We start from the raw sequence: 26929 nt of genomic DNA, 5'->3' as shown, positions 1-26929 counted from the left end.
TTTAAATATATATTTTTATTGATTTCAGAGAGGAAGGGAGAGGGAGAGAGAGATAGATATGTCAATGATGAGAGAGAATCATTGGTTGGGTGCCTCCTGCACGCCCCCCACTGGGGATTGAGCCCAGAACCCCGCATGTACCCTAACTGGGAATGGAATTGTGACCTCCTGGTTCATGGGTTGTCACTCAACCAGAGTCACTCCCATCCAGTGAGAGGAAAAGGCTTTTTACATGAGTTTTTCTCTGTGAATCCAATAAGGTGGTTCCTATTTGAAATAATTCTAGTATTGTTCCTTAGAAATGTTTTTCATAAGGTTTTAAACTAAGATTTTCATTTCTTTAATAGTTAAGGAACTTTTCATGTTATTCTTGAGTGAGTTTTGGTAGTTTGTGTCTTTTAAGAAGTTTGTCCATTTTATCTTTGTGGGCATAGAGTTGTTTGACATAGTCCCTTAATTGAATGTCAGTGGGATCTATAGTGATATATCCTCCTTCATTCCTGGTATTGATAATTTGTGCCTTTTGTCTTTTTCCTTGTTTCATTTGGCTAGAGGTTTATCAACTTTATTATCATTTTAAAGGACCAGATTTGATTTCATTTATTTCCCCACCCCACCCCTTTTTTTTCTGTTTTCAATTTCATTGATTTCTACTCTATTCCTTTCTACTGCTTGCTTTGACTTTATTTTGCTCTATTTCTAGCTACTTAAAGTGGAAACTTGGATTGTTGACTTGACACCTTTATATTCTAGTGTAGGCATTTAATGCTATAAATTTCCCTCTATATGGACCCCAGCTATTTTGTACACCCCACAGATTTTGATATATTGCTCATTTTATTTCAATGCACAATACTTTATTTGATTTAGAAGTGTTTTAATTTCCAAGTACTTGAATATTTTGCAGTTGTCTTTATTAATGATTTTCTAGTTTAGCCTCCCTTGAGGATATTTTTTCCACTGACTTTTTGAGAGAGTGGAGAGGGAAGGGCGAGGGAAGAGAAACATCAGTGTGAGAGGGACACGTTGATTGGTTGCCTCCCATTTGCATCCTGACAGGGATCGAGCCTGCAACTGAAGCTCATGCCCTTAACTAGGAATCGAACCTGTGACCCTTCGGTCCATAGGCTGGCCCTCTAACCACTGAGCAGAACCAGCCAGAGATGATGCCTGATTCTTAATTAGCAATGTGTGAGTAGAGACGCTTTGAAGGGTAGATTTTCTGTGCACAGATTGAAAACCTAATATGAAAGGGGAAAGGCAAAGTTATGTACCTAAATTATGCTACACGAAGGGATCTTTTTAGGTAACATAGTTAATGCAAAGACCCTGACATTTTGGGGTTAAAAAAATAGAAAGGATTTAGAAGTACAGATTGGTAGTTACAAATAGTCATGGGGATGTAAAGTACAGCATAGGGAATATTGTCAATAATACTGTAACAACGATGTATGGTGCCAGGTGGGTACTGGAAATATCTGGGGGTATACTTTGTAAAACGTGTAATTTTCTAAACACTATGCTGTATATCTGAAACTAATATAAAATAATATTGAATGTAAACTGTAATTGAAAATAAAACTAATTGACAAAAAAAGACCCTGGCATTTTCATCACAAAACTGCAGCAAACCAGCTTTGGGATTTATTTATCAAGTCTGATGTATTTCAGTTTCTTACTTCATTGATTTCTGCTTGTACTTTCATTAAAACCTTCTTTATATTTTTCTTAGGTTTATTGCTTTTTTTCTTCCTGAGTTGAGTGATTAATTTACCTTTGGTCTTATGCATTAATGGAGATATTTAGGACTGTATGCATTGGGACAAAGAAAGTGATGGTATTCAATATCTTTTGCCTTGTGAGAGTTGGCAGCTCCAAGATCTGGCCCCATTCCCCAACATCCTGGTTCTTACAGTTCTTCACTTCTCTGATGTGTGCCAATATCCTTGTCAGCTACTACATGAGCCAATAAATACATTCTTTTTTGAGTTTTTAATTGTATTATCTTCAGGATACCTTTACTTGGGTATTGAATGACATGTTATGAAAAAGTTTTAGGTGCCTAAATAATTATAGAGCTGTTTTGGTCTTCTCTTACCTTAGCTTATATTTTATTTATGTTATCTTACTACTTCCTTTTACATGAGTTACTCTACCACAGTAATTTGAAAGACAGTTCATATGTTTTAATTCTACAGGTGATTACATGTTTTAAGTTTTCCTAAACCCATATTTCCTCTTTTATCTACTTTAGCAAAGTCAATATGAGGAAATGTCCCTTCTCTTACCAACTTAACCCTCTCATTGGTTTTATTTATACTGTGGTTGCTTTTTCTTTGTAAGTAACATAATTCTACTGCCTGGATTCTAGAAGGACTTATATCTGTGAAAAGAAAGATTTTATTAAACTATGTCTTGATGGTGTTTCACGTATAATAACTTTTGCTGGTACATAGTGAATACTTTTGATCTGTATATTTAGGCAGTCCTTCATTTATATCTTATTCTCTACCATTGAATAATTTTGTTTCAAGGGTTTTGTTGTCATTATTATCACTGTACTGTACAAAATCAGTGGGGACAGAGGTGAGTAAAACAGACATGGGGTTTTTTTGCCCTCACACGCCCAGGCCTAGGGTGGGTGGATACAAGTGTACTTTGTTCATACCACTGATGGCTCAGCACATTGTATAGCAAATCGACCGAATGGCAGAACTACCGGTCACTATGATGCGCATTGACCATGGGGAGCGGGCCTAAGCCATCAGTTGAACATCCCCCAAAGGGCTCCCGGACTGCGAGAGGACGCAGGCTGGGTTGAGGGACCGCCCGCCCCCCCCCCCTGCCGCACAAGAATTTCGTGCACCGGGCTTCTAGTTAGTAAATAATGTTTGAGTAAATGGCCTGATTTTGTTGAAATGCTTAATTGCTTAATGTCTTCTTAGATTTTACTCTCTGCCTACCCAATATGATCTGTTCCTTTGTTCTTATCCTTATCCCTTGTAATTGTATATGTGATATTTGCCTTTTGTAGTGTATCATCTATAATATTTTTTCCAATCAGTGCTTATTTTTATAACTACCATACCTTTTATGTCCATAATGTATGTCTTCTTTCTCACCATTGTACCTGCAATTCCAGCACAGCTGTTTCTAAGAAATAGGAACAATAATATTATTGAAAGATGATGTTTGATTTCATTCAGATTCTGGGTACTTGTTGATTTTATTCCTGCCACCTAGTGGTCACATCAGGATTACAACATGACATAGGCTTGTCTTGGCTTTTTCTTGTCTGTAGCAAATATAAAATGTGTTGATAGTACCTGTTAATTTAAAAAATTAAAGTGAATTACTAAAATAGACTTTCCAGTTTGTCACTTTTATGTATCTGTTTTATTCCTCCCATATAAAATGTGGTATATTGTAATCAAATTGCTTACCTTTTTTCTTATGTGTTTTATTTCAGTTGGTCGCATTATGTTTCAGCTCTTCTCAGACATATGTCCAAAAACATGCAAAAACTTCCTTTGCCTCTGCTCAGGTAAATGAATCATTAATTTATTCTAATGAGAAGTCATGGCTTACAGTTTTTCCTTGCTGAACAGAGTAGACATATTTCTTAAAAAGTAATGGTCTGTGAAATTAGTTTAGCAAATAAAAATATTATTTTCACTAATATGAAATCATGGAAGCATTTTTTCAAGGGAAGAGAGAATTAAATGGTCTTAAAAATGAAAAATAGAGTACTATTGTGTGTAATGAAATCTCTATACAATGTAGTTTATAAAATAATAGCATTTCAAAACTGATTTGGTAGAATTTTAGAAGTTTCAGTACTCTGAGCAAATTTAGCACTCCAGATTTCACAAGAAATTTAGGATTAGAAGGTAGAGGGGCAAAATATATTTAAGTTATTCCTTGTTATATAAAATTGGATTGATATTTTAAAAATTTTTTTAAATTTATTGATTGATTTGAGAGAGAGAGAAAGGGCAGGAGAGAGAGAGAGAGAGAGAGACATTGATTTGTTGCTCCACCCATCCATGCATTCATTGGTTAATTCCTATATGTGCCCTGACTGGAGATTGAACCAGAAACCTTGGCATGTTGGGATGATGCTCTAACTAAATGAGCTACCTGGCCAGGGCTGATAATTTTTAAAAGTAGAAAAATGGGAAGGAAAGCATCTATAATGTTACCTTAAAAATAGAAACAGCAAATTATATCTATTTTTAAAATCCATACTTGGGTATACCCACACGTATACACAATCTTTATGCCAACTCCCTGATTACCACACAATTTAACATTTATATGCTGCTTTGTATATTTATTTTGGTTTGTGTGTGTGTGTGAAGTTGTCACACTGTGAACCCCTTGTATCTTTTACAATGCCCAGCACACAAGAGTGATTTGACAGAGGGTTTAATGGATGGCACTTTTCATGGAAGGATGTTTTTGTAGCTAAACTTCATTTTTTTTTTCTTTTTTCCAGGGGAGAAAGGCCTTGGGAAAACAACTGGGAAGAAATTATGTTATAAAGGCTCTACATTCCATCGTGTGGTTAAAAACTTTATGATTCAGGGTGGGGACTTCAGTGAAGGTAGAGCTAAAAGTTATGTCCCTAATAACTTTGTCTATCAGTTTCTAAAGTAGTCATTATTAATCATTGTATCTAATTATAAATATTGTCACATACAGTATAATGTAAATATTAGGTGATCAGTGAATAGTTGTTGGGTGAATGAATGTTGTAGACCAAGAATGTGTGAAAAAGCAAAACGCTAAGACATTTTGTTTTTATGCAATTTTAATAATATAATTACTTGGTGAATTACCTTATGATAAATGCTTAAGTACTGTTCAGTTGTATTTATTCTAGAATTTTATTGGTATGATTACTGTTTGAAATAAATGGGTTGTGGAGATAATTCTTTTAATAGTATTTATTGTAATAGGATTACACTTATATTTTAAAGATGAGATTTGTTAGAATTTTGATTATTTGCAATAATTACAGGGTGTTATCTCCTTCAGCAAATTGAAACCATAAAAAGTAATTTATATGTGTGAGTATATTTTAAATTGTCAGTATAGTTTAATGTAGCTTGTTATTTGCAGGTAATGGAAAAGGTGGAGAATCAATTTATGGTGGCTATTTTAAAGGTAAGCCTTAATATTTTATGGTCTCTTGTTTCAGTTCTGATATTAAAGCAAGTTTGATCATGTACTTTTAATGAGAAGAGGTTTATTCTTAGTTCACTTTTTGCATGAAACTAATGCTGCATGAAAATACTTTATTTGCATGAACTTGGGGATAAAGTATATTGTAATATATAACTTTTAATTGGCAAGATTAATTAAGGCTAACGTTATGGTTAAACATGACTTCAGCATGGAGGTTAGGCAACTATATACATGAAAACTCCTATCTTCCTGCCTAAAACTGTCAACATATTCTTTTGTTTATAGAGAATGTGGTCTTTTGCAAAATGAAAAGGTAAGAGAACGAAGCGCAGTAACACAAACTCCAATTCTGTTCCCTTGCACCCTTCCTAATAAGTTTATGGACAGCCTGGGTCAGGTTGTGGCTGCATTTCAGTATTGCTTGAAGACTTGGAAAATTGTGTATACTACTTCATACATCTGTATCTTTTTTCTTTCCCTGATGGGTTATTACTTCCACATCAGGGAAAAGAATCTAGTTGTGTCTTTTTTCCCCCTAAACCAAGCAATTTCTTTGAACAAAAGTTGGTATTTCTTTCTTTGTCCAAGGTTTGTATATTTGCTTTTGTCTACTAGAACTATATGACTGTGTATTATTCCTACAGCAGTAGCATTTGCATAAATCTAACTATTGCACTTGCCCTGAAAGCCTTAGAAAAGTCAGTTGCAGAGATTTATAATGGGATCCAATATTACTAGGTGTTAATGCCGTGATAGCGCCAGTGTTATAATAGTCTTTTATATTTCTTTTGGGGAAAATGGATTACTACTCTTTTTCAGAAGCCTGTTCCCAAGGTAATCATTTTTTAAAGTTTTCTATGTTTCTGTTTGTTCTAAAGAAAGATTTGTTTGTATGAATGTTAAAAGGAAATTTAAATTCTCAAGATATTTCTGCTGGAATTAAAATAATCTCTAAGTGATTTTTCTGACAGAGTATTTCCTTTGAACTATTAAGAAACAGCTCTCTGGCTGGTCCTCTTAGCCTGTAGCTTTGAGACTGATGCTGGTAGGCCACTTTCATGTGGTCGTTCCCTGTGGCAAATACTTGTGTATCTGAAAATTGTATTTTGCCATTTAAGTTGTTTTTACAGGACTTTCTTCCTTAGATAATTTTGTGATCCTATTGATGGGAAGGAATCCTCATACTTAATTTGATTTAGGCATGTCTCTACAACTTAATGTATGTAATTTTTTGGTTTCTGCTCTCACAGTCTAGCTTCAGCTCATTTGAGTGCTAAATTTACTATATAGAAATTAAGCACATAAGAAGATTATTAAGCTCTCATGTACATTAGGCAAGACAATTTGGAGGAAATGAGCTTTACTAAATAGAGATTTTTTTTTCTAAAATTTCTTTATTAGTTTTCCCTGAAAGTTGTAGTTTAAATGTTATTTAGCCAAAGTATGTTATTATTAAAAGTGACTGTTCTAAGGCTGTTTATATAAAGTATTAAATATATGTTCTTTTTCTCACGGCTTTAAGTAGTATTTTTTGGTCTTTTTATGCTTTCGTTATTTGGTTAGTTGAAACTTTTTTTCTAAATATTCAGTCAAGTATCTGTACTGACCAGAAGAGGAATTTCATCCTTTGCTTTCTATTTATTTCTGTGAACATTACACTTTAAAAGTGGCTTATACTGGAGACTGACGAATTTGTGTTTTCTTCAAACAGATGAAAACTTTATTCTCAAACATGACAGAGCGTTCCTTTTGTCAATGGCTAATCGAGGGAAACATACCAATGGTTCCCAGTTTTTCATGTGAGTAGGCATAATTCAGAGATGGGCTTTTCTTAAACAGAGAAGCGCTGTTCATGAGAAAGATGGTATAGTTAAACCAAGTTTAATGCTAGAATTCTGTGAGTTGGGTTTTTATTTTTAACTTCTGATGGTATAATAACTGGTAAGCTCTAGCAACCACTTCTGTGTTCAGCAGATATCCTGGATTTGAAGAATTGTACTTAAAGGTCATACCTTGAACATGTACATTATCTTCAAAATACATTATGATCTTACGAAAAGAAATTGGCTTTGACTCTTAACTAATTTGGAGGCTCAGTTTACCAAAGCTAGACTGGAACATCAATTATTGATGGCCATTTAAAAATTGTTCATTGACTAGGACTAGATGTACCCTTGGCATGGAAAACAGTTGGTTTGAATAAACCATCATATAGTTGCTTTTTCTCTTACTGCTCTTTGAGCCAATTTGAGGGAGATACCATTATTTTCTGATACTATATTTTAAAAACCTCAAACCTATGAGATCTCTATGCAGTTAACCTAATGCTGTTGTCATTTCCACCAGAATTTATGAGATTATCACTCAGGAAACTTCAGCATGCTAAATTTGCTTTTTAAAATACAAACACCTTTATATATGCATGCACAACTGAAATCTTACTAAATTTGCTTTTTAAAATACAAACACCTTTATATATACGTGCATGCACAACTGAAATCTTACTACTTATTTTTCATCTAAAAGACCTTTAGCATACTCTTAATTATATTCTTAACTACAGCTCCTCCAAAACCTATTTTTATTATAATCCTATGATATAAAATATGAAAGATAATTGTCTAGCATGAAGTCTAGTGCTTTAGATTGGAAGTAAATCTCTATAGTTGTGCTACTCATATTGGAGAACTATTTATCTCTTATCAGAAAAAGTTTTTTGTTTGGGGGGCTCATCTTTCTGAATGAATGAATATGAATGGCGCTTCCCTGTCTTTAAAGTAATTTATATTTAAAGGAATTTAAATTTCACATTTTAAATTTGTCTGAAAAAATAGATTTCCACCGTGATCTGATAAAGTTCAGATAAGGGGCATTCTGTTCCTAAGAATGTTCTAAAAATGGAAAGCTGAGAGAAGCTATAATACTTGGATTTGTACAGGAAAAAGGAAGACCTTAAGCAGTTGTTCCTGTATCTCGTTTTGATGCCAGAGAGTATTAGTTATTACACTTCTTTATAGAGTATCTTTCTATTCTTAACCTTCTTCAGGGTCAAAAAAAGGTAGTGGGAAATATTTTTAAAAACTTTTTATTTGGTAATTAAATATATAGAAGCTCTTAACTCTTTGATTGAGTTTCCCATTTCCATTTTTAAGCTTATCTGAACTGAACATGATAAACCATTCATTGGTCAAGAAGCTACCATCTGAGGGCTCTAAAGTTTCTTTTAGATTTCCTTTTTTGATATCAGCACATGTAAAATTTGATTTAATAAGTAGCAGCTGCTTCTTCCCATTGTTACTTACCGCTTAGCTCGTTTATAAAATGTTAAGAGTTAAAACCAGTGCACGTACATACATTAATTAAAATCCAATATATGAGATTCTCCAGTCAAAAAAATTAGAGTGTCTTGTTTCTGTGTTATCTAGTACTTGCTTAAGTCTTTCCTAGAAATGTTGAGTATCAAAACAAAATTAAAGCCATTGCTTAATTTCACATCAGACTACTACTTTTAACAAGTAATGCTAAATGAAAATTTTAACTTTAGTAAATTGAGTTTACAGATTTTAAACTTGTTTTGATAATGAACTGTAGATGGCATTAAAATGACTGTGAGCTGTGATTGAAAGAAAATTTTCTACTTTTAGTTTGAAATTTAATTCTGGAGATGCGTTTTCAGTTAAAAGCAATCTTGAAAGTAACAGTGTTTTTGCACACTCAAAAAAATTCTAATCTCTCGTTTTTAAAAGAAGTTTTTATGAATGTGCTTCTATAATGCTGGCTAAAACTACCAGTTCCTTATGGGTTGCAATGTAAAAATCAAACCATTCACATTTCTAAACAAAACATCTCCTTGCTTTTTTAGAAAGGACAGTAAAATGGTGATGGTTTTTTCCATAAAAGAATAACCTTTGAAAATTCATGTTTTGCAAGCCTAAATCCTTTTGGAGTCAGCAATAGTAAAAAAGTATAATGTACTGTCTTCAACTTGTGTATGTGATCACAGATAATACCTCTCAAAGTTGAGGTTTCGGGGGTTGATGGTCACAGAGCCATCTGATGGCTCCTCTGCCTTTTGCCTTCTTACCACAGCTCTTTCTATGGCACCTTGAGCAGTAGTTCTGCAATTAAAAAAAAAGGATAGTGTAAGAATGGGTGGTAAAAATGCCAAGAACTCTCTTTATAGTTCCTGTTTTATAAACTTAATAAGGACTTTTGATATATCCTTGCAAAAAATGTATTTGTAGTTTATGTTCTAAATCTGTTAACTTTGCAATTCCTAAAGAGTACATTTAATGCTATTAGTGTGGGTATTTTCAAAATGTTCCTCAAGAATTTTTGTGCTTCATGCAATAACTGTTGTCTTCATTACTTACACATTTAAAACTTCCCCTTCCTATGCATACAGCATTTTCATTACATATAATTTTGCATATATTGCTTTCTTTGAGTAGAACAATTACATATATGATAGAAATCAGGCTTTCTTCTACCAAGCTATTTGTAATTTTTGCAATAATTGCTTATATCTACTACTGTATTAGTTATCATGATTTTGGTTTAGTTAACAATTACATATATGATAGAAATCAGGCTTTCTTCTATCAAGCTATTTGTAATTTTTGCAATAATTGCGTATATCTACTGTATTAGTTATCATGATTTTGGTTTAGGGACTTAAATAGAAGAAAACTGATTCTTTTGGAATTGTACTGCTCAGGAAACATGAGAGAAGTGATGTATGGTGGTGTCCCCACGAATCACTGAGGAGATAATGGTTCATGTTGAGGTATTTTTGAAGGAATTCAAAGAACAGGGACAAAATTTGTAGCCAAGTTAATTCATTATTTAATCATTTTGTCCTTTTTATTATTATTTGTGTTTTAAGCCAAAGACTAGGAAGCACCACAATAAAAGCTATAGAATTACAAAGTCTTGGAGTGGAAAAGAATTTAGAGATCTAGTTCATCCTTTTCGTTCTATAGATAATGCTAGCTAAGGAAGAAAAGCCAGGTTATAACAATTTTATTCATAATCTATAGAAAGTTGATAGCTAGGAAGAGAATCCTGCACATTGTAAGCTATGAAATCTTATTGACCACTCTGCTCGGAATTTGTTTTGGTTAGGTATTAGAAGATCAAGCATTCCTGGGAAATAAAATGGCACGTTATAAAGTTCCTACCCCACTTTCAAAGATAAAGTAAATCTTTTAGTGTGAACATGTGCACATAAAAAGAAGAAAGTTTTGTGGGTTGATCCTAAGTTTCTGAATATGTGAAATGATTTTTATGCAAACATTGTCTTGCCTAAAGGAAATCGGTGTCTTTGCCTAGTTTTCATCAGTCTAAAAGGTGCTGCAAAGAAGCTTTGGGCTCATCGAGCCTCAGTCAGGAGCAGCAGCAGCAGCAGCAGCAGCAATCTCTCCATCTGCTGCTGTTAAAGCTTGGGCTTGTGCCTTTTGTCACAATCGTCGGGTAGAAAGATTTTCAGAACTTTGCAGACATCTCTGTCAGTGGTCATGGTAATTATAAAAAGGTGTGAAAACAAAATAATGCAGGAAAGTCAAACTTGACTTTAAACAATGAGTTTTTGTTATATTTTAATAGTTATAAATAGGATTATAGGGAGGAAAACAGAAGTTCTAGGATGTGTTCTATCATTTAAGAATCTTGACTTGCCAGTGGCTACTCACCTGAAAGGGACAGGTGCTGATCATTCCACAGCAAAGGGAGTGGGGTGGTTTGGGTTTACAGGGTTTATAAAGCTTTGTTGACATTTGGGGTAGCAAAGGTGTATTTGGGTAGAAATTCTTTTTCCTCCACTATTCATGAATATGGATGAGAAGAAATGCTAGTAAGTGTTAATAACCTGAGTAGTTCTAGCTTTTTTCTTCCATTTTTTGGGTAATACCTTCATATGTTATGTTTAGGATTTTTCATAACAAAGATGCTTATAAAACTTAACCATAAGCCAAGTTATCTAAGTATCAAGTGTCATCCCTAAAATTCAGTTTTAGTGTTACTTAGTATTTATGTGATGTATGCATTGGTGGGTATTATGTTAACAATAGCACTAAATTTTTTAAAGCTCTTCTATTTTGGTGACTTTTGGAACATATGTGTAGGACCCCATAATGTGGCTTGGTTAGTTTCTGTTGCCCTCACAAGACTATGTCACTCTGTATGATTTGTTGGTGCCTCCTCCATGATGGTGTGATGGTTTCAGGAGTTGGAAGGTGAAAATTGAAATTAAAGACTGCATTAGACAGAAATATGCTATCTTTGTTTTCTTCTCACATACTACTCTACACCTAGAGTCATTTTTTTTTTTACATTCACTGAAAACTTCACATTATTTGAAACATATTCTTTTTTGACAGTAATCCATGTATCAGTGCCTTTAGAAGAAATTATAGCTTGTTTTTAAGTATTTTAATATTTGATATGTTCTAAAAAACTATAAAGAATTTTGTCTACTATATATAATAAGATTTCGGTCTGAGTAGTAATAGCTATGTTTAGAGTTCAGTAGCGTTAAAGGTGATCAGACAGTATATATTCTTTGAAAAAAGTACATAATGGGGAAAATCAGAATTAGGACTATAAAGTCCTGTCATGTGGCCAAGATTTGACAGCACACTCTCACACATTCATCTATTTTGCCTTTTTTTCTTTTGAGAAGATGTTTAAAATTCTAGTTATGATGCTTTATTATATTATTATTTTCAGTGACTTAACAGCTACATTGTGTATATGTCCATGAACAGTAGCTACAGTCCAAAATTTGCTTATTCATTTCTGATAGTGATCTGTTGTGATGTATGATTGAAAAATGGTTTCAAATGTGGGAGCACAAAACATTCTTGAACTATTTGAAGTGAATTAGTAAAAAAGTTTCCTGAAATGTTGGTTTTGAATTCTCTTAACTCAGCTTTTTTTTTTTCCATTTAAATCTTTGCTTTCCACTGGTATAATGGCTCCTAGGCATTAAAGATTTATCTTTTTGTATGTACTCAGGATACATTATTCTCTTTTTGAGAAAGATGTTAGTTGACTTAGCTAGTTTGTAGGATTTGTGAGCAAACGTAATGCTTTGTTAATAGTGTATTAACACTCTGAGCAAATTTCAACTTCGACCACAATGCTTTTCTCAAATATGATTCACCTCTACATACATAGCTATGTGAAAGAAAATTTAGAGCCCTCCATTTTAAGAAGCTTTCTTGCTTTGCATAAAACTTGAAAATATTTAATTTCAAAGTTATATTAATATTAAAACATAGATTCAGTCTTGTCTTAAAAGTGTATTACAATTTATTTCTTGCCATTTTTGTGTAAAATTTACAGAAAGAGTGTTACACCGTGCGCTCCAAAGGTAATGTCTCATTACTCTAAGGCTCTCTCTCTCCCTCTCTCTCTCTCTCTCTCTTTCTCTCTCTCTTTGCCTCTATCTCTTTAATCCTATTGTTATGTGTATTGAACAATTTTACGGGGAAAAAGCTCTGCTTGATCTGTATGGCAGCAATACCTTAAAACAAGTGTGTTTTATTGTTCATGGTTGACCCTGGGAAGCATGTTTTAATTTCAGTGGCTTATGTCTACCAAGTTTCCATATATCTTCAGGGTTGGGGGTGTTATATTGTATATAATGGTTTTAGATTTCATTTTAGTACAGAACTATTAATTTTTGTATAAGGCCAAAAGCTTCTTTGGTAATGGCGTAAAAATAGATTGTTGGCGTAATAGTGACACTTTTCAATTTCTAGGATTTACAAGGTTTAAGTGAACCCTGGTACATATACAGGGGTAGACAAAAGTAGGTTTACAGTTGTGAGTACATGAAACACAGTTTATTCTTGTAATATTTACTGATTGATTTTTGTATTATTTATGTAATATTATTAACCTACTTTTGCTCACCCCTGCATTTTTTAAGTAGATTCAAGAGTTAGGGAAACCTGGACAATTAGTGTCTAAGTGACAGAAGAAAATGAAAATCTGAAAATATTGAAATCTTTTGTCATTTGAAATGTTCTGTATGGTTGTTCTCCTCTAGATATGTTTTCATAAGCATGAACAAATGATAGTCTGTGGCCTTCTTAAGGTCTTAACTTACAGAGCGTATGTCATCACTGCATGGGACTTTACAACTGGATCGTTTTGAAAGGTCAAACAGTTAAGAGTTGGTGGGATGAGATGGCTTTGTCCATTGTAATAGAATTGAATAGCTTGAACTGAGCGTATCACTTCCCCCTGTCCTTTTGTAACCCCTTTGGCAGCATCCTCTGTTTATCCATGTTTAAGTGTCAGCCCAGTGCCAGTAAGTCTGCCTGACATTGGGATTTCTACTGGAATGGAGGCTGAGAACCCCAGAGGGCTTCCTTTCATTAAGATTGTTTCAGTATTCTTAATATGTAGTCTAACCCAAGATGTATTGCTGCATCTTGAGTTGCAGACGTAAGTAAATAGATTGTTTCAGTATTCTTAATATGTAGTCTAACCCAATTAGGGTATAAACTTGTATTGCTGCATCTTGAGTTGCAGACATAAGTAAACGGACGGAATTACACCAGATTGGGCACTGTGGACCAGCTGAAATTTGTCCTTGAATGAATTGTTCCTGTCTTCATTTGTTTCCTTCACTACTGCAGTGAAGGACCAAGTTCATTTGTCTTCAGCTTTCATTTGAATTAAAAACTCAACTTGAATTTACAGAAAGGTAGCTATTCTATCCTCAGATCGAGTCTCTGAGGATAGTAGTATGTTGCTACATCAATGCAGTTAGCTAGAATGTTTATATCTTACCATTTGCAAAGGTTTGCCATATTACAGCATTCCTATTAGCCAAGGTGGCGAATTGAATTGGGTTCTGTGTGTTTTGGAAAAATCTGTAGGTTTTCCTCTGTACCAGAAGATTGAGAATTGTGAGAGAAGGGATCAAGGAAGGAAGAGGAATAAATCTAACCAACAAACCATCCATTGTTTCACTGCTGCACATTTGAGATGGAGCCTTTACACAGCATAACATTTATACCTTTGAACTTACCTCTTTACATCTTTACAATGGAATCACTGTCTAGAGTATGGACTGATTTCGTCCTATCTTTAATGTGCTTTGGTAAAGTTTGATAATTGTGGAAAGCATATTTCTTTCTCAAAGTTATTGTCCAAGGTAGTTTCTGGATGCTAGTTTATTGATTGAAGCATTAGTGCCTCACCAGTTTGCTGACTTACTCTTTCTTTTCTCTTTCTTTTTTCTTTTCTTTCTTTCTCCTGCCTGTTTTTATTCATTTTTAATATTACATTAGCTTGAGTAACCACTTCTCAATCTTCTAAGGAAAATTTGAGACTAGTGGTTTTAAAACTCAAGATCCTCGTTAAAATTCTAGAACTACTTAGGTTGACATTTTAATTTTCTTAAATTATGAAGTGGTCTTACAGAACTGGATTGTCTTAATGTAAGTATAAGTGTTAAAGTTCTTTGTAGAATACTGACTTTTAGCATTGTTGTGAAGGTTAAATTGTATTTTGTTCACTTAAAATGAATATAAAAATTGATAAAGGAGCTCCTAGTACAATTGACTGCTTTAACATGGCCTGATGTCCAGTGATCTTTCAAGTGTTCATTACTCATCTTAAAAGTTAAGATGTTTGTGGCATATACATCTGAGTCTAGTTATTTCTGCTTTTGATTTTTTTCTACTGCAATTCACAAGGTGAAGATTTGTGAAAATGCTATGGGAAAACCAGTTTGGGTTCAAAATATTTTAAACAAATGTACCCCAAAGGCTTCTCAAGAGTGACTAGCTGCCAGCTTGTGACTGGAAGAAGCCAGTTGAGTGTTTTCTGGGCCACGGAAATTTGAAATGTCTGTAATGTTACCCATCATCGTTTACCTTGCTGTCAGAAGTGTTGGCAGATTGAAGGTTTGCTCCTATTGCATTTTCAGAGTTGCTCTGAGTGGTGGCAGAGCTTCACCTTAGGTGAAGGAAGAGGGGTGGAAAGTTCTGGAAACAGAATTCCTGAGGCCTCACTCCCATCTGCCTGCCTAAAAGATGCACACTGACTCAGTATGAGACATAGGAACAGAACTCATGCTCGTCAAGTGTGTGGAGCACGTGTTGGTCACACTTTCATTTTCATTGAGCAAATGATAGTTCTTTTTATTCTTGTTTGATTATCTCAATACATTTTGAGTTTGTTTTTTTGGAATTTAGAGTAACTTTAATGTTAATGTCTATGCTGTATATTTCAAACCTATTTCATAAATATGTGTATGTGTGTGTGCATATATGTATACATAGTCTTTGCATTGGAGAAATAGATATAATTTTGAGTTTTTTAATCAGTAAAATGCTATTATTGCTGTTTTTAAGGTTTACGTATGTGTTTTAAGTTACATGTATATCATTTAACTTTTTCCTGGTCTTTTTATCTTTACCTCTTTGTTTTCTACATGCTCTGTGTTAAACTCTTCTGCTCTGTTCACCTGAACACCTGGTTTCTGCCATCTTTGTGATGTTTGCTCCACAGTACCACGAAACCTGCTCCGCACCTGGATGGGTAAGAGTTATTTCTTATTACTTTGGGCAGGGGGAGGTGGGGGCTGTGTGGCCAGTCCCAGGCATATTGGACCATGGGTAAACCCTCAAGGGGCCGCTCTTGATCTTATACAGCCAGACTCTTCCTTAAAGATCATAGGGTGCAGTAACCTTGAGACTCCATGGCTTCCATGTCCCTGAAGGGGTCTTTACCAGGGCTTCTCAGCCATGAAGTGACCCTGTAGGGATGGTTTCTGAGTAGCAAGTGCATTCTGACTGTTATAGGACTATTTACCATAAAATAAGAACCATTGTTTTAAAGGCAGAAAACTAAGGCCCAAATTGAGTAATTGCTTTTTTTCTTTTATGAAGTAGATTTCAGGTTCTAGTTTCCTTTATGCATCAGAAACTGTGCTTTTATATTTAGGTCTGTGGACATGATTACTGCTTGTGCTTAATTGTCAGCAAACCAACTCTTTCTTACATTTGTGTTGTGACAGGGTGCATGTTGTCTTTGGACTAGTTATTTCCGGTTTTGAAGTAATCGAACAAATTGAAAATCTGAAAACTGATGCTGCAAGCAGACCTTATGCAGATGTGCGAGTTATTGACTGTGGGGTGCTTGCCACAAAATCAACAAAAGATGGTAAGAGTTCGGGGGCGGGGGGGGGTAATGGGAGCTAGGATACAGGCAACTCACGGTGAAGACTGTGACTTAAAGATACCTCCTGGCTCCCCCCTGGATTTAATGAGTGGTATATCCATGGCTCTGAGACCCTTTATCATACCCTGTATCCGGTCCTTCAGCAAATCTTACCTCTTCTTCTTACTTCCCCTGCAGCCTGGTCACCACCACCAGTGTCTCTTACCTGGCTTATTGCAATAGCCTCATAAGTGTACTTTGCCTCTATCTTTGCTCCTCTATAATCTTTTCTCAGTGGCAGTACTCTGCAGTCTGTCCTTAAGACCCACCAGAGTGATCTTCTCCTAGGGCTCCCTTCTCAGTCAGCCAAAGCTGAAGTCTTTATAATGGCCTGTAAGGCATCTGGCTCTCTGTTTTTTCCGACTTCTTCTCCCTCATTCATTGTCTTCCAGCATGTTGACCTTGACGACTCAGACATGCCAAATACTCAGGGACTTTGTGCTGCTGACTCTTCTGTCTGGAACACTCTATTCAGATACCTGACTGACCCCCTCACTCCCTTTACTAAAGTCTCTGCTCAGATGTTATCTTAAATTACCCCTGACTCCCTATTCCCTTTATACTGCTTTTTTTCACTTATTATTTGTCATATTATGCAATTACTTACTTTCTTATCTGACCCCTCTAGAACATAGATTTCATGAAGGCAAGGGCTTTGTTGCCTTACAATCTCACCAGCAAACAGTATTATCAGCTTGAAAAAAAAGTTTATTTAAATGTTGTTTTTATTTTGTTATACATAAAGCATGTTTTACAATATTTGCTAATAACATTTTTTACTCTGAAAGGTAGGCACTGAAATCCAGTACTAATATTTTTGTTAATATTTCTTGAAAGTTTTTGAGAAAAAAAGGAAGAAACCAACTCATTCAGAAGACTCGGATTCCTCTTCCAATTCCTCTTCCTCTTCAGAATCATCTTCAGAAAGTGAAATTGAACGTGAGAGAAGCAGAAGAAGGAAACATAAGAGGAGGCCAAAAGTTAAACATCCTAAAAAAAGACGAAAGGAAGCAAGTAGTTCAGAAGAGCCAAGGAATAAACATGTAGTGAGTCCAAAAGGGTAAGTGAAACCTTAGAATCATCGTACCTAAAAAAAAAAATAAACTCCCTGGAATGGGGAAAGCATGTATAATTCTGTAATTAGCTCTGCAACCTATTGTTGAAAAAAGAGAGAATCTTTTTACTGTCAATGAAGTCTGGCAAATATAGGGTAGCATAAACATTTTATTTGTTTGCAGGTGAAAACAATCCCTGCAACTTTTTAAAAATATATTTTTATTGATTTTTAGAGAGAACGGAAGGGAGAGTGAGAGAGAGAGAGAAACATCAGTGATGAGAGAGGATCATTGATCAGCTGCCTCCTGTAGGCCCCCTAACCGGGATTGGGCCCACAACCCAGGCATGTGCCCTGACCGGGAATAGAACCAGCAACCTTTTGGTGCTCCGGACAACGTCCAACCAGCTGAGCCATCTAGTCCAGGGCTCCCTGAAACTCTTAAAAGAAAAAATTTGGATACATTTGACAATTTTCAGAATTTTAGTACTGTGGGTTTTCACTTAAGTTGACATTTTTATATGTTCTCTTTGAGGAAACTGTATAGACCTTTCGAGTGAGACTTGTATCAGTAGTTTTGCTATTTAATATCTAATTTTATGTGCTTTTATTATTGTGGAATGCAAACATTACATATCTTAATTGGTGACTTGGTATGTTCTCTCTAAGTCACTCTGAGAGAAGTGATAACAATGGGAAAAGGTCAGTGGATTCAAATGCTAAAAGGGAAAAGCCTGTGGTCCGCCCAGAAGAGATACCGCCAGTGCCCGAGAACCGATTCTTACTGAGAAGAGATATGCCTCTTGTCACAGTGGAACCTGAACCGTAAGTAGGATGGTTAACCTGTGTTTTTATTTCCGATTGATGATTTTCATCAGCTCATTGCCGTTCCACACTCATTTATGGAGCATGACCTATAGTCAAGGCGCTTGAAAATTAACTATGGGAGATACCAGATTCAAGAATGACATTTACCCTACCTTTCAGAATTCATATTCTATAAGTAGTAGAAAAAGGGGGCTGGACAAGTTGGTCAGGGGAGAAATTCTTGTTGGAGGCCTGGAAAGATTTCATTACTAATCTTATTTCCTTGGTTTTTCATTAGAGGTGAAACTGGTTGTCAGAGCAAAGTGAGTTGAACTCTTTGGATCTAATAGAGTAATAAACAGAAGTTGGGGTGATGGAGAATTAGAGTTTAATAAAGAGAGTTTTGGTTTGGGGTGATGAATAAGTTTTAGAAAGAAAATAGTGATGGTTGCACAACATTGTGAATATAATTAATGCCAGTGAATTGTACGCTTAAAATGGCCAATTCTGTGTTATATATATTGTACCCAATAAAAAGTGTATTTAAAAATGCTCATTAACATAATGCCTGATACATAGTAAGTACTCAGTAAAAGCTAGCTATTATATTAAGGTGAGGTATGAAAAAACTTCTTATGCATGCAGAACTATAGTCACCACAAAATCCATACTCTTAAAATTGCCCATAAGATGAGGCACCCATTTCAGAGCATTGAAAGAGGGAGTTTATAGTAGAGAGGTGGAGACAGATGAACTGTAAGAAATATAAAGTAAAATTAAAAATGACTTAAAAAAGCACAACTAAGCATCAGAATCAAGAATAACTCAGGATTCCTTTAGAACATTACTTTTTGACAAGAGACATCTAAAAGAGGATTTTGTTGCACTAGCTGGTTTGGCTCAGTGGATAGAATGTAGGCCCATGGACTGAAGGGTCCCTTGTTCAATTCTGGTCAAGGACACGTACCTTGGTTGTGGGCTCGATCCCCAGCCCTGGTCGGGGTGTGTGTGTGAGACAAGCAATCGATGTAACTCTCTCACCTTGATGTTTCTCTCTCTAAAATCAGTGGAAAATATCCTCAGTTGAGGATTAACACACACACACACACAAAAAGAGGATTTTGTTTAAAAATAGTACTGCGCTTAAAAAGATTTTGTGCTTGGCAAAAATAGATACTACTAGTATCATGTATTTCTACCCAGTTGGGTTACTCCCTTTCCCCTCACCCCCAGCCCATCCCCACCCCCCAGTTTTGGCATTTAAAACGTTTGCTTAAAGAATTAGATTTTGTGGAGTGCCTCATTCTACAAAAATGCTGGGTCTAAATAAAGTGTTTTTGTATTATAGAAGCATAAATTGTACATGTAAACATTGAGAAAACTGCTTACATTTCCTAATTTTTATTTTTAATTCTCCTTTCCAGGAAGATTCCTGATGCTACACCCATTGTAAGTGATCAGAAACCATCTGTGTCAAAGTCTGGACGGAAGATTAAAGGAAGGGGCACAATTGTATGTTTGTTAATACTTCTTTTTTCAAATTATCTAAGCAGTAAAATGTTTTTACCTGTAGGCAAAATCCTAGCTTTAATTTTAGGTAGAATCCAAAATCTGTTCAAGGTGTTCTCCATAACGATGGGAAGGTGATGCTGTTAGAGTTCCCTGCCATGTTTGAATGGGTTTAGGTATGAAATGAACATGTGAAGCAATCAGTGAGAAATCTTAGTATGCTGAGTACTCCAGGCTAATGAATGTAACCATTAGGACTTCGAAGAGGAAATTTTCACGTGTGATTTTAGGTGAATCTCAGCCATTCCTATTTCTTTTAGTTGCTATTGTTTGATATAACTTTATATCATCCTCTTGCCACTTCAGTCACTATTGCCTTTGAATGGGGTCTGAGATTGGGTCTTACACCTAACTCTGTCCTATAGCAGACTGTAATTGAGGAGCAGTTTTAAAATAGTGATTCCTGTCTTTGTTTTTAAAGCGCTATCACACACCTCCAAGGTCAAGGTCCTGCTCTGAATCAGATGATGATGACAGCAGTGAGACTCCTCCTCACTGGAAAGAGGAGATGCAGAGACTGAGAGCATACAGACCTCCTAGTGGAGAAAAGTGGAGTAAAGGAGATAAGTAAGAGCTTTGCGTACACGCACAATCCCGTGTCTGCTGTATTTTAAGTGTAAAGTAGATAGAGACTTACTTTTGGATTTTTCCTTAAAGATTTAAACTTAAAATTAGACAGTGACCAGAGAATACATTTGGGAATACTTGGCAAAAATAGTGCTATGAACCAGGAGGGCTGATGGCCTTGGGGTGCTTTTAATTCAAAATTTTCCCCCACAAGACTGTAAACCTACTGAGTCTCTCAAAGATTTCTTGTTCAATTTTAGAAATAATCAGGACTTAAAATGATATGGCAGGTACTTTCATAGCCAGGTCTCTTAGTCACTGATGAGTGAATTGATAGATAGGAAAATCTGTATCCAGTGTATGCCTTCACTTCTGACCCCAGGGCAAAGTGACACCCCACAGTGGAATGCTTATTTTAGAAATGTGGCTGGCCTCAGAATAGCTAGTGAAAATAGACTTAAAAAAAAAAAAAGAAAACATACCAATGGGACCCTCTGTAATTGTTCATGATAAAATTCTCTTTTTCGGTGTGGGCATCCTGTAGCGTGTTTGAGATGGGAAGAGGAAGGAAAAGGTGTGCATCTGCGGTGTGGAAGTGATTTAGACACAGTGGTACTGTGAACGCTCGATTTTGAGCCTGACATTACCAGTGAGATTTAAAGCCTGCGTCTATTTTCACGTACTTTTCCTCAGTTTCTGTAGTAAGTAGTTTAAACCTTAGGGGAAGGTCTTGATTATCTCTGTGAGGCTGAGCTAAAACGATAGTCTTGCCAGCTTCTTAAGCAAAAGGGGTTTCTCTTCTAGTTCAGGTAGCTGTCCTGTATCTGCAGGGACTCCACAGGATTGTTTGGGAACTGAGTTTAACATTGTTCCTGGAGGCAGAGGGTTATCAGCTACTCACAGTCCGGAACATGGTAGTTAGCAGTGCTCTTATGATTAGTTGGTTTGGTTTTCAAAACCATTTTACATTTTCCTATCAAATTTGAAGTTCTTTGCTTAGCTGTGGAGAAAAACCTTCTGTAACTGGCTCTGTTAGCAGTTGCCCCTTTGTCTGCAGTTGTAAGGTCAGGATCAGGCCAGTCACTCTGATTTATCCTTCCTGCAAGTGCTTAAAGTGTTGATAGAGCCAGTACTCTGTCATTAAGTAGGCTTTTGTCAGTGCATTTGTATGGACAACAAATGTGTTTTAGTTTTAAAACATAGAAGCCCTGGACGGGTAACTCAGTTGGTTAGAGCATCATCCCAACATACCAAGGTTGTGGGTTTGATCTCTTGTCAGGGCACATACAAGAAGCAACCAATGGATGCATAAATAAGTGGAACAACAAATCAGTATTTCTCTGCTCCCCTCCCCCTTTCCTCTCTTTCTCTCCCTCTTCCTAAAATCAATACATTTAAAAAAAATTTTTTAAATATACAAAACATACTTGGAAGTAATGGATGCATATTATGCTATTTTCTATAGGTTAAGTGACCCCTGTTCAAGCCGATGGGATGAAAGAAGCTTGTCCCAAAGATCGAGATCATGGTCTTACAATGGATATTATTCAGACCTTAGTACAGCAAGACACTCTGATGGTCACCATAAAAAACGCAGAAAAGACAAAAAAGTTAAACATAAAAAGAAAGCTAAAAAGCAAAAACATTGCAGAAGACACAAACAGACTAAGAAGAGAAGGATTATTGTACCATCTGACGTAGAATCCTCGAAATCATCTACCCGACGAATGAAATTCCCTTGTGATAGAGAAAGGAGATCTCGTTCTTCCTCGCTATCCTCTCATCACTCATCCAAGAGGGACTGGTCTAAATCTGATAAGGGTGATCAGAGCTCTTCCACCCATTCCAGCAGAGACTCATACAGATCCAAATCTCACTCCCAGTCTTACTCTAGAGGAAGCTCAAGATCACAGACTCGATCGAAATCCTCCTCACATTCTCCAAGTAGATCAAAGTCCAGATCTAGTTCCAAGTCAGGGCACCAACGGACAGCATCAAAGTCCCCCAAAAGAACAGCCCCTCAGCTAAGTGAAAATAAACCAGTTAAAACAGAACCTTTAAGAGCAATAGTGCCACAGAATGAAACCATCCTAGTACAACAGCCAGTGGTGGCAGAACATATTCCTGTAATACCACTGAGTGACAGTCCCCCTCCTTCCAGGTGGAAGCCTGGACAGAAGCCCTGGAAGCCCTCTTATGAGCGAATTCAGGAAATGAAAGCAAAAACAACCCATTTGCTACCCATCCAAAGCACTTACAGTTTAACAAATATTAAGGAGACTGGTAGTTCATCATCCTACAATAAAAGAGAAAAAAATTCAGAAAGTGATCAGAGTGCTTATTCAAAATACAGTGATAGAAGTTCAGAAAGTTCCCCAAGGTCAAGGAGCAGATCCTCTAGGAGTAGGTCTTATTCCAGATCGTACACAAGGTCGAGAAGTGTAGCTAGTTCACACTCGAGGTCTAGGTCTCCCTCATCTAGATCTCATTCACGAAATAAATACAGCGATCGCTCACAATGTAGTAGATCATCTTCATACTCTTCTGTTAGCAGTGATGCTGGAAGACGAGCAAAGAGAAAATTTAGATCCAGTGGGAAAAATAGCACTTCACATAAAAGGCAGAGCAGCAGCTCTGAAAAGGCACCTTGCGGTAAATATACCAAAGGCAGAGACAAGTCTTCGTGCCCGAGAAGGTATAGCGAAAGCAGGTCATCCTTAGATTATTCTTCAGACAGTGAACACTCAGGTGTTCAGGTGACACAGTCAGCCCAGGAGAAAGAGAAGCAAGTCCAAATGGAAATGAATAACAAACGAGAGAAAAACAGAGATGAAGAGAAATCCAAGCCTGAACGGGAATGCCCGCGTTCAAAGAAAAGAACTTTGAAAGAGAATCTTTCTGATCACTTTAGAAGTGCCAATAAGCCCAAAAGGAAGAATTATGCTGGGAGTAAATGGGACTCTGAGTCGAATTCCGAACGAGATGTAACTAAGAGCAGTAAAAAGAATTCCCTGCCATCTTCTGATAAGGAGGAAGGTGAGGCCACATCAGATTCTGAATCAGAGTTTGGTGAAATTCACATCAAAGCCAAACCCACAACAAAGTCTTCAACAAGTTCTTCACTGCCCGATGGTAATGGTGCTTGGAAGTCAAGCAAACAGCGGTCATCCACCTCTGATTCTGAGGGGTCCTATTCCAACTCGGAAAACCCTAGGGGAAAGCCAAGGAAGCACAAACACTCGTCAAAGGAAGCTCTGAAAAGGGAACACACCAAAAAAGTGAAAGAGAGAATGAAAGGGAAAAAAGACAAAAAGCATAAGGCCCCAAAACGAAAACAAGCATTTCACTGGCAGCCTCCACTAGAATTTGGTGAAGAGGAGGAGGAGGAGAGTAATGAAAAGCAAGTGACTCAGGAGTCACAGGAGAAAAAACAAGCTTCTGAAAACAGTGAAACTACAAAAGGAAATATCCCCCAAACTGAGAAGCCCTGTGAAGACGGCAGCCTTTCAGATAAACAGAATGCAATCACGATTTTATCAGATACTGAGCAGCCTGCTAACGATGAGAGTAAACTCAGCATTTCTCCCACACCTTCAGCTACTGAGGAAAATGTCGCTAGTTCTCCCCCAAACATTCAGCACATTGAAGAAAGTGTCCCAGGCGGAGTGGAAGACATGTTTCAAGCAGATGACAATATGGAGATTTGCACTCCTGATAGGAGTTCCCCAGCAAAAGTGGAGGGAACATCCCCTCTGGGAAATTCAAGGCTTGACACCCCAGATACCGGCATTGTTGTAAAGCAGGCAGAGCATCCTGCGGCAGAGGTGGGGAAACAGGAAAGCAGCGTGTCTGAAAGCCCCACGGTGCGGGAGGTGGGGAAACCCGACAGCAGCTCTGCGGGTTCAGCCAGTGCTGTGGAAAGCACAGTGAGGAGGGAGGCAGCCGAAAGGGGTCAGGTCAGCCTCCTGGATAATAAATGGAAGCCCCTGCAAGGGGTGGGAAACCTGGCAGCACCAACGGCTACATCCAGTGCCGTGGAAGTTAAGGCATTGACGGCTGTGCCTGAAATGAAACCACAAGGCTTGAGAATAGAAATTAAAAGCAAAAATAAAGTTCGGCCTGGATCCCTCTTTGATGAAGTGAGAAAGACAGCACGCTTAAACCGGAGGCCTAGAAATCAGGAGAGTTCAAGTGATGAGCAGACACCTAGTCGGGATGGTGACAGCCAGTCCAGGAGTCCAAGTCGATCTCGGAGCAAATCTGAAACCAAATCAAGACATAGAACCAGGTCCGTCTCCTACAGTCACTCACGAAGTCGATCTCGAAGTTCCACATCATCTTATCGGTGAGCAATGTTCTCTTTCTTTTTTTTTTTCCTCTCAAAGAGAGTCTGTTATTGTTTAGCTTGGAAGAACATCAGAATTAGGGACAAGATCACTATTTCCAAATATCTGGAAGGTGAATAAGGAGAAGTCTTGTGCTATGTGACTCAGCAGATTGAGGACAGGTAGTAGATTTCAGGGAAGAAATTAGGCTCATTGTAAAAGGCTCTCACTTGCAATTGAAGCTCCCTGGCAATAGAAATCAGTTGCTATGCTAGGTGGCAAGTTGTTAATCTTTAAAGGTGTGAAGCTGCTCTCTCACCTGTCAGTGGTGAATCCTGAATTTACCGGATGGAAAGGATTTAGAGATTATCCGTCTAACCCTCCACTTCACATACATGAGAGATGAGGACCAGAGAGACAAAGTTGCCTGCTCAAGATGAGCATCTAGAGTGTGTGTGTGTGTGTGTGTGTGTGTGTGTGTGTGTGTGTATTATATTACATATATATATATTTTTTTTCAAGTACAATTGACATTCAGTATTATTTTTGCACGAAATCATGCATTGGAGGAGTCCCTCAGCTCAGCCTGCGCCCTCTCGCAGTCCAGGACCCCTCAGGGGATGTACACCTGCCAGCTTAGGCCCACCCCCTGGTGCAGCTGCCTGTTTAGCTACTCCAGCCTCCTGTCTGCTCAACATCTGCCTTCCCATTTACACTCTGATAGCTCTGAGCTGTTGGTGATGCTGGCCACTCCCATTTAGTACCTTTGAGGTGGGTGGTATTTTATTTTAGAAATGAAGTGAGGCATAGAGAAGCTAAGGAATTTGCTCTAAGCTGTTCAGCTGAGGGTAGTAGACTGAGATAGCTGAACTCTGCCTCTCTGTTTTGGTTACCCACCTAGGCCTGATGCCCCTACTAGGCTGTGAATTTGTTAAAGTCAGGGAGTGCCTTGCAAACATCTTGGTCCTATCCAAAGCATCCGTGGACACAGTTGGTCCTATCTTCTGATCTGCCTAACCCCAAGGGCGGTGGGTGGGAAGGGGTGTTGTTGTTGGCAGTACAGCTACCCCACAGTTATTGGACCACTAAAACATGATAGTATTTTTTATGTATTAAATAAAAAATATAAATAGCCCTGGCTGGTGTGGCTCAGTTGGTTGGAGCATTGTCCTGTACTCCGAAAGGTGGTGTTTCTCACATCCATGTTTCACTCACTCCCTCCCTCTCCCCCTCCCCCTCCCTCTTCCTTCCTCTCTCTAAAACCAGTAAACATATCCTCGGGTGAGGATTAAAAATATATATAGAAATAAACATGAGCTCTTTGAACCCAGGGATGTTTTTTAAACATGGATGTTTTTGACAGGACCAAATATCAGGGACCATTTGGTGTCAGCCAGATGGACATTTTGGATGGACTAAATGTCTGCTAATCCAGAGACTGCTCCCTACTCATATTCCAGTCCCTCACAGAGTCTGCTTTATAAGTGCTTGCTGGGTAAATGACCAGAATCTTATTAGGACATAATGTGTTCAAAACTGCATAAAACCTGTGAGGTACTACATTACATAAGTAGCCTACACTAGGGCTATTGTCCTGATCCTGAGTAACATGTATGAACTGGGGAGAAGGGCAGGGGGCCAAGTGAGTGCAGAGGGGTAGGATTGCATTACTTGAGTTTTTATTTGTTTTATTAAATATTAAATAGATATACAAATAAAATAAGTGATTAAGGTATAAAAAGTAATAAAAAATGTCATCTAACTTAAAATACTAGTATAGAACTTTGACATCCCTGATGTAGCCCTACCCATGCTACCCTATTTTCTCTCTTTTCTCCTAGAGTTAAACATTATTCTGACTTCCCTTTGAGTTTTATTGCTTTTCTTTATAGTTTTACCACAAATGTTTCTATCCTTATACAGTGTTGCTTTTGCATGTTTTCAAAGTCTATACACACACACACACATACACACACACACACACACACACACACACACACATACATATACACACACACACTAGAGGCCCGACACACAAAATTCATGCACTGCGGGGGTGTCCCTCAGCCCGGCCTGCGCCCTCTCACAATCCGGGACTCCTTGGAGGATGTCCGACTGCCAGCTTAGGCCCGCTCCCTGCACTAAGTGGGGCTCCCACCACCGCTGCTGCGCTTGC

General features: G+C 37.2%; 1 protein-coding gene across 9 annotated transcripts in view; it reads left to right on the top strand.

Annotated features, from left to right (window-relative positions):
• Positions 1-26929, top strand: part of NKTR (natural killer cell triggering receptor) — a 38290-nt gene that overhangs the window by 2833 nt on the left and 8528 nt on the right. For 7 of the 9 annotated variants that reach the window (XM_005860386.2, XM_014534896.1, XM_005860383.2 and 4 more), the window contains exons 3-13: positions 3470-3544; positions 4499-4606; positions 5125-5169; positions 6902-6989; positions 15721-15750; positions 16229-16374; positions 17269-17491; positions 18155-18310; positions 19717-19804; positions 20283-20428; positions 21894-24773. In XM_005860386.2, the coding sequence (XP_005860448.1) occupies positions 3470-3544; positions 4499-4606; positions 5125-5169; positions 6902-6989; positions 15721-15750; positions 16229-16374; positions 17269-17491; positions 18155-18310; positions 19717-19804; positions 20283-20428; positions 21894-24773 (3985 nt within the window). Of the gene's footprint in view, positions 1-3469; positions 3545-4498; positions 4607-5124; positions 5170-5475; positions 6025-6901; positions 6990-15720; positions 15751-16228; positions 16375-17268; positions 17492-18154; positions 18311-19716; positions 19805-20282; positions 20429-21893; positions 24774-26929 lie in introns of those variants that run through there. The other 2 variants (XM_014534895.1, XM_014534897.1) reach the window with 2 other exon arrangements.

The sequence above is a fragment of the Myotis brandtii genome, unplaced genomic scaffold (genome assembly GCF_000412655.1).
Source record: "Myotis brandtii unplaced genomic scaffold, ASM41265v1 scaffold134, whole genome shotgun sequence".
Classification (NCBI taxonomy): Eukaryota; Metazoa; Chordata; class Mammalia; order Chiroptera; family Vespertilionidae; genus Myotis; species Myotis brandtii.
The sequence above is the reverse complement of the archived record's forward strand: the minus strand, read 5'-3'. Positions and strand labels throughout refer to the sequence as shown.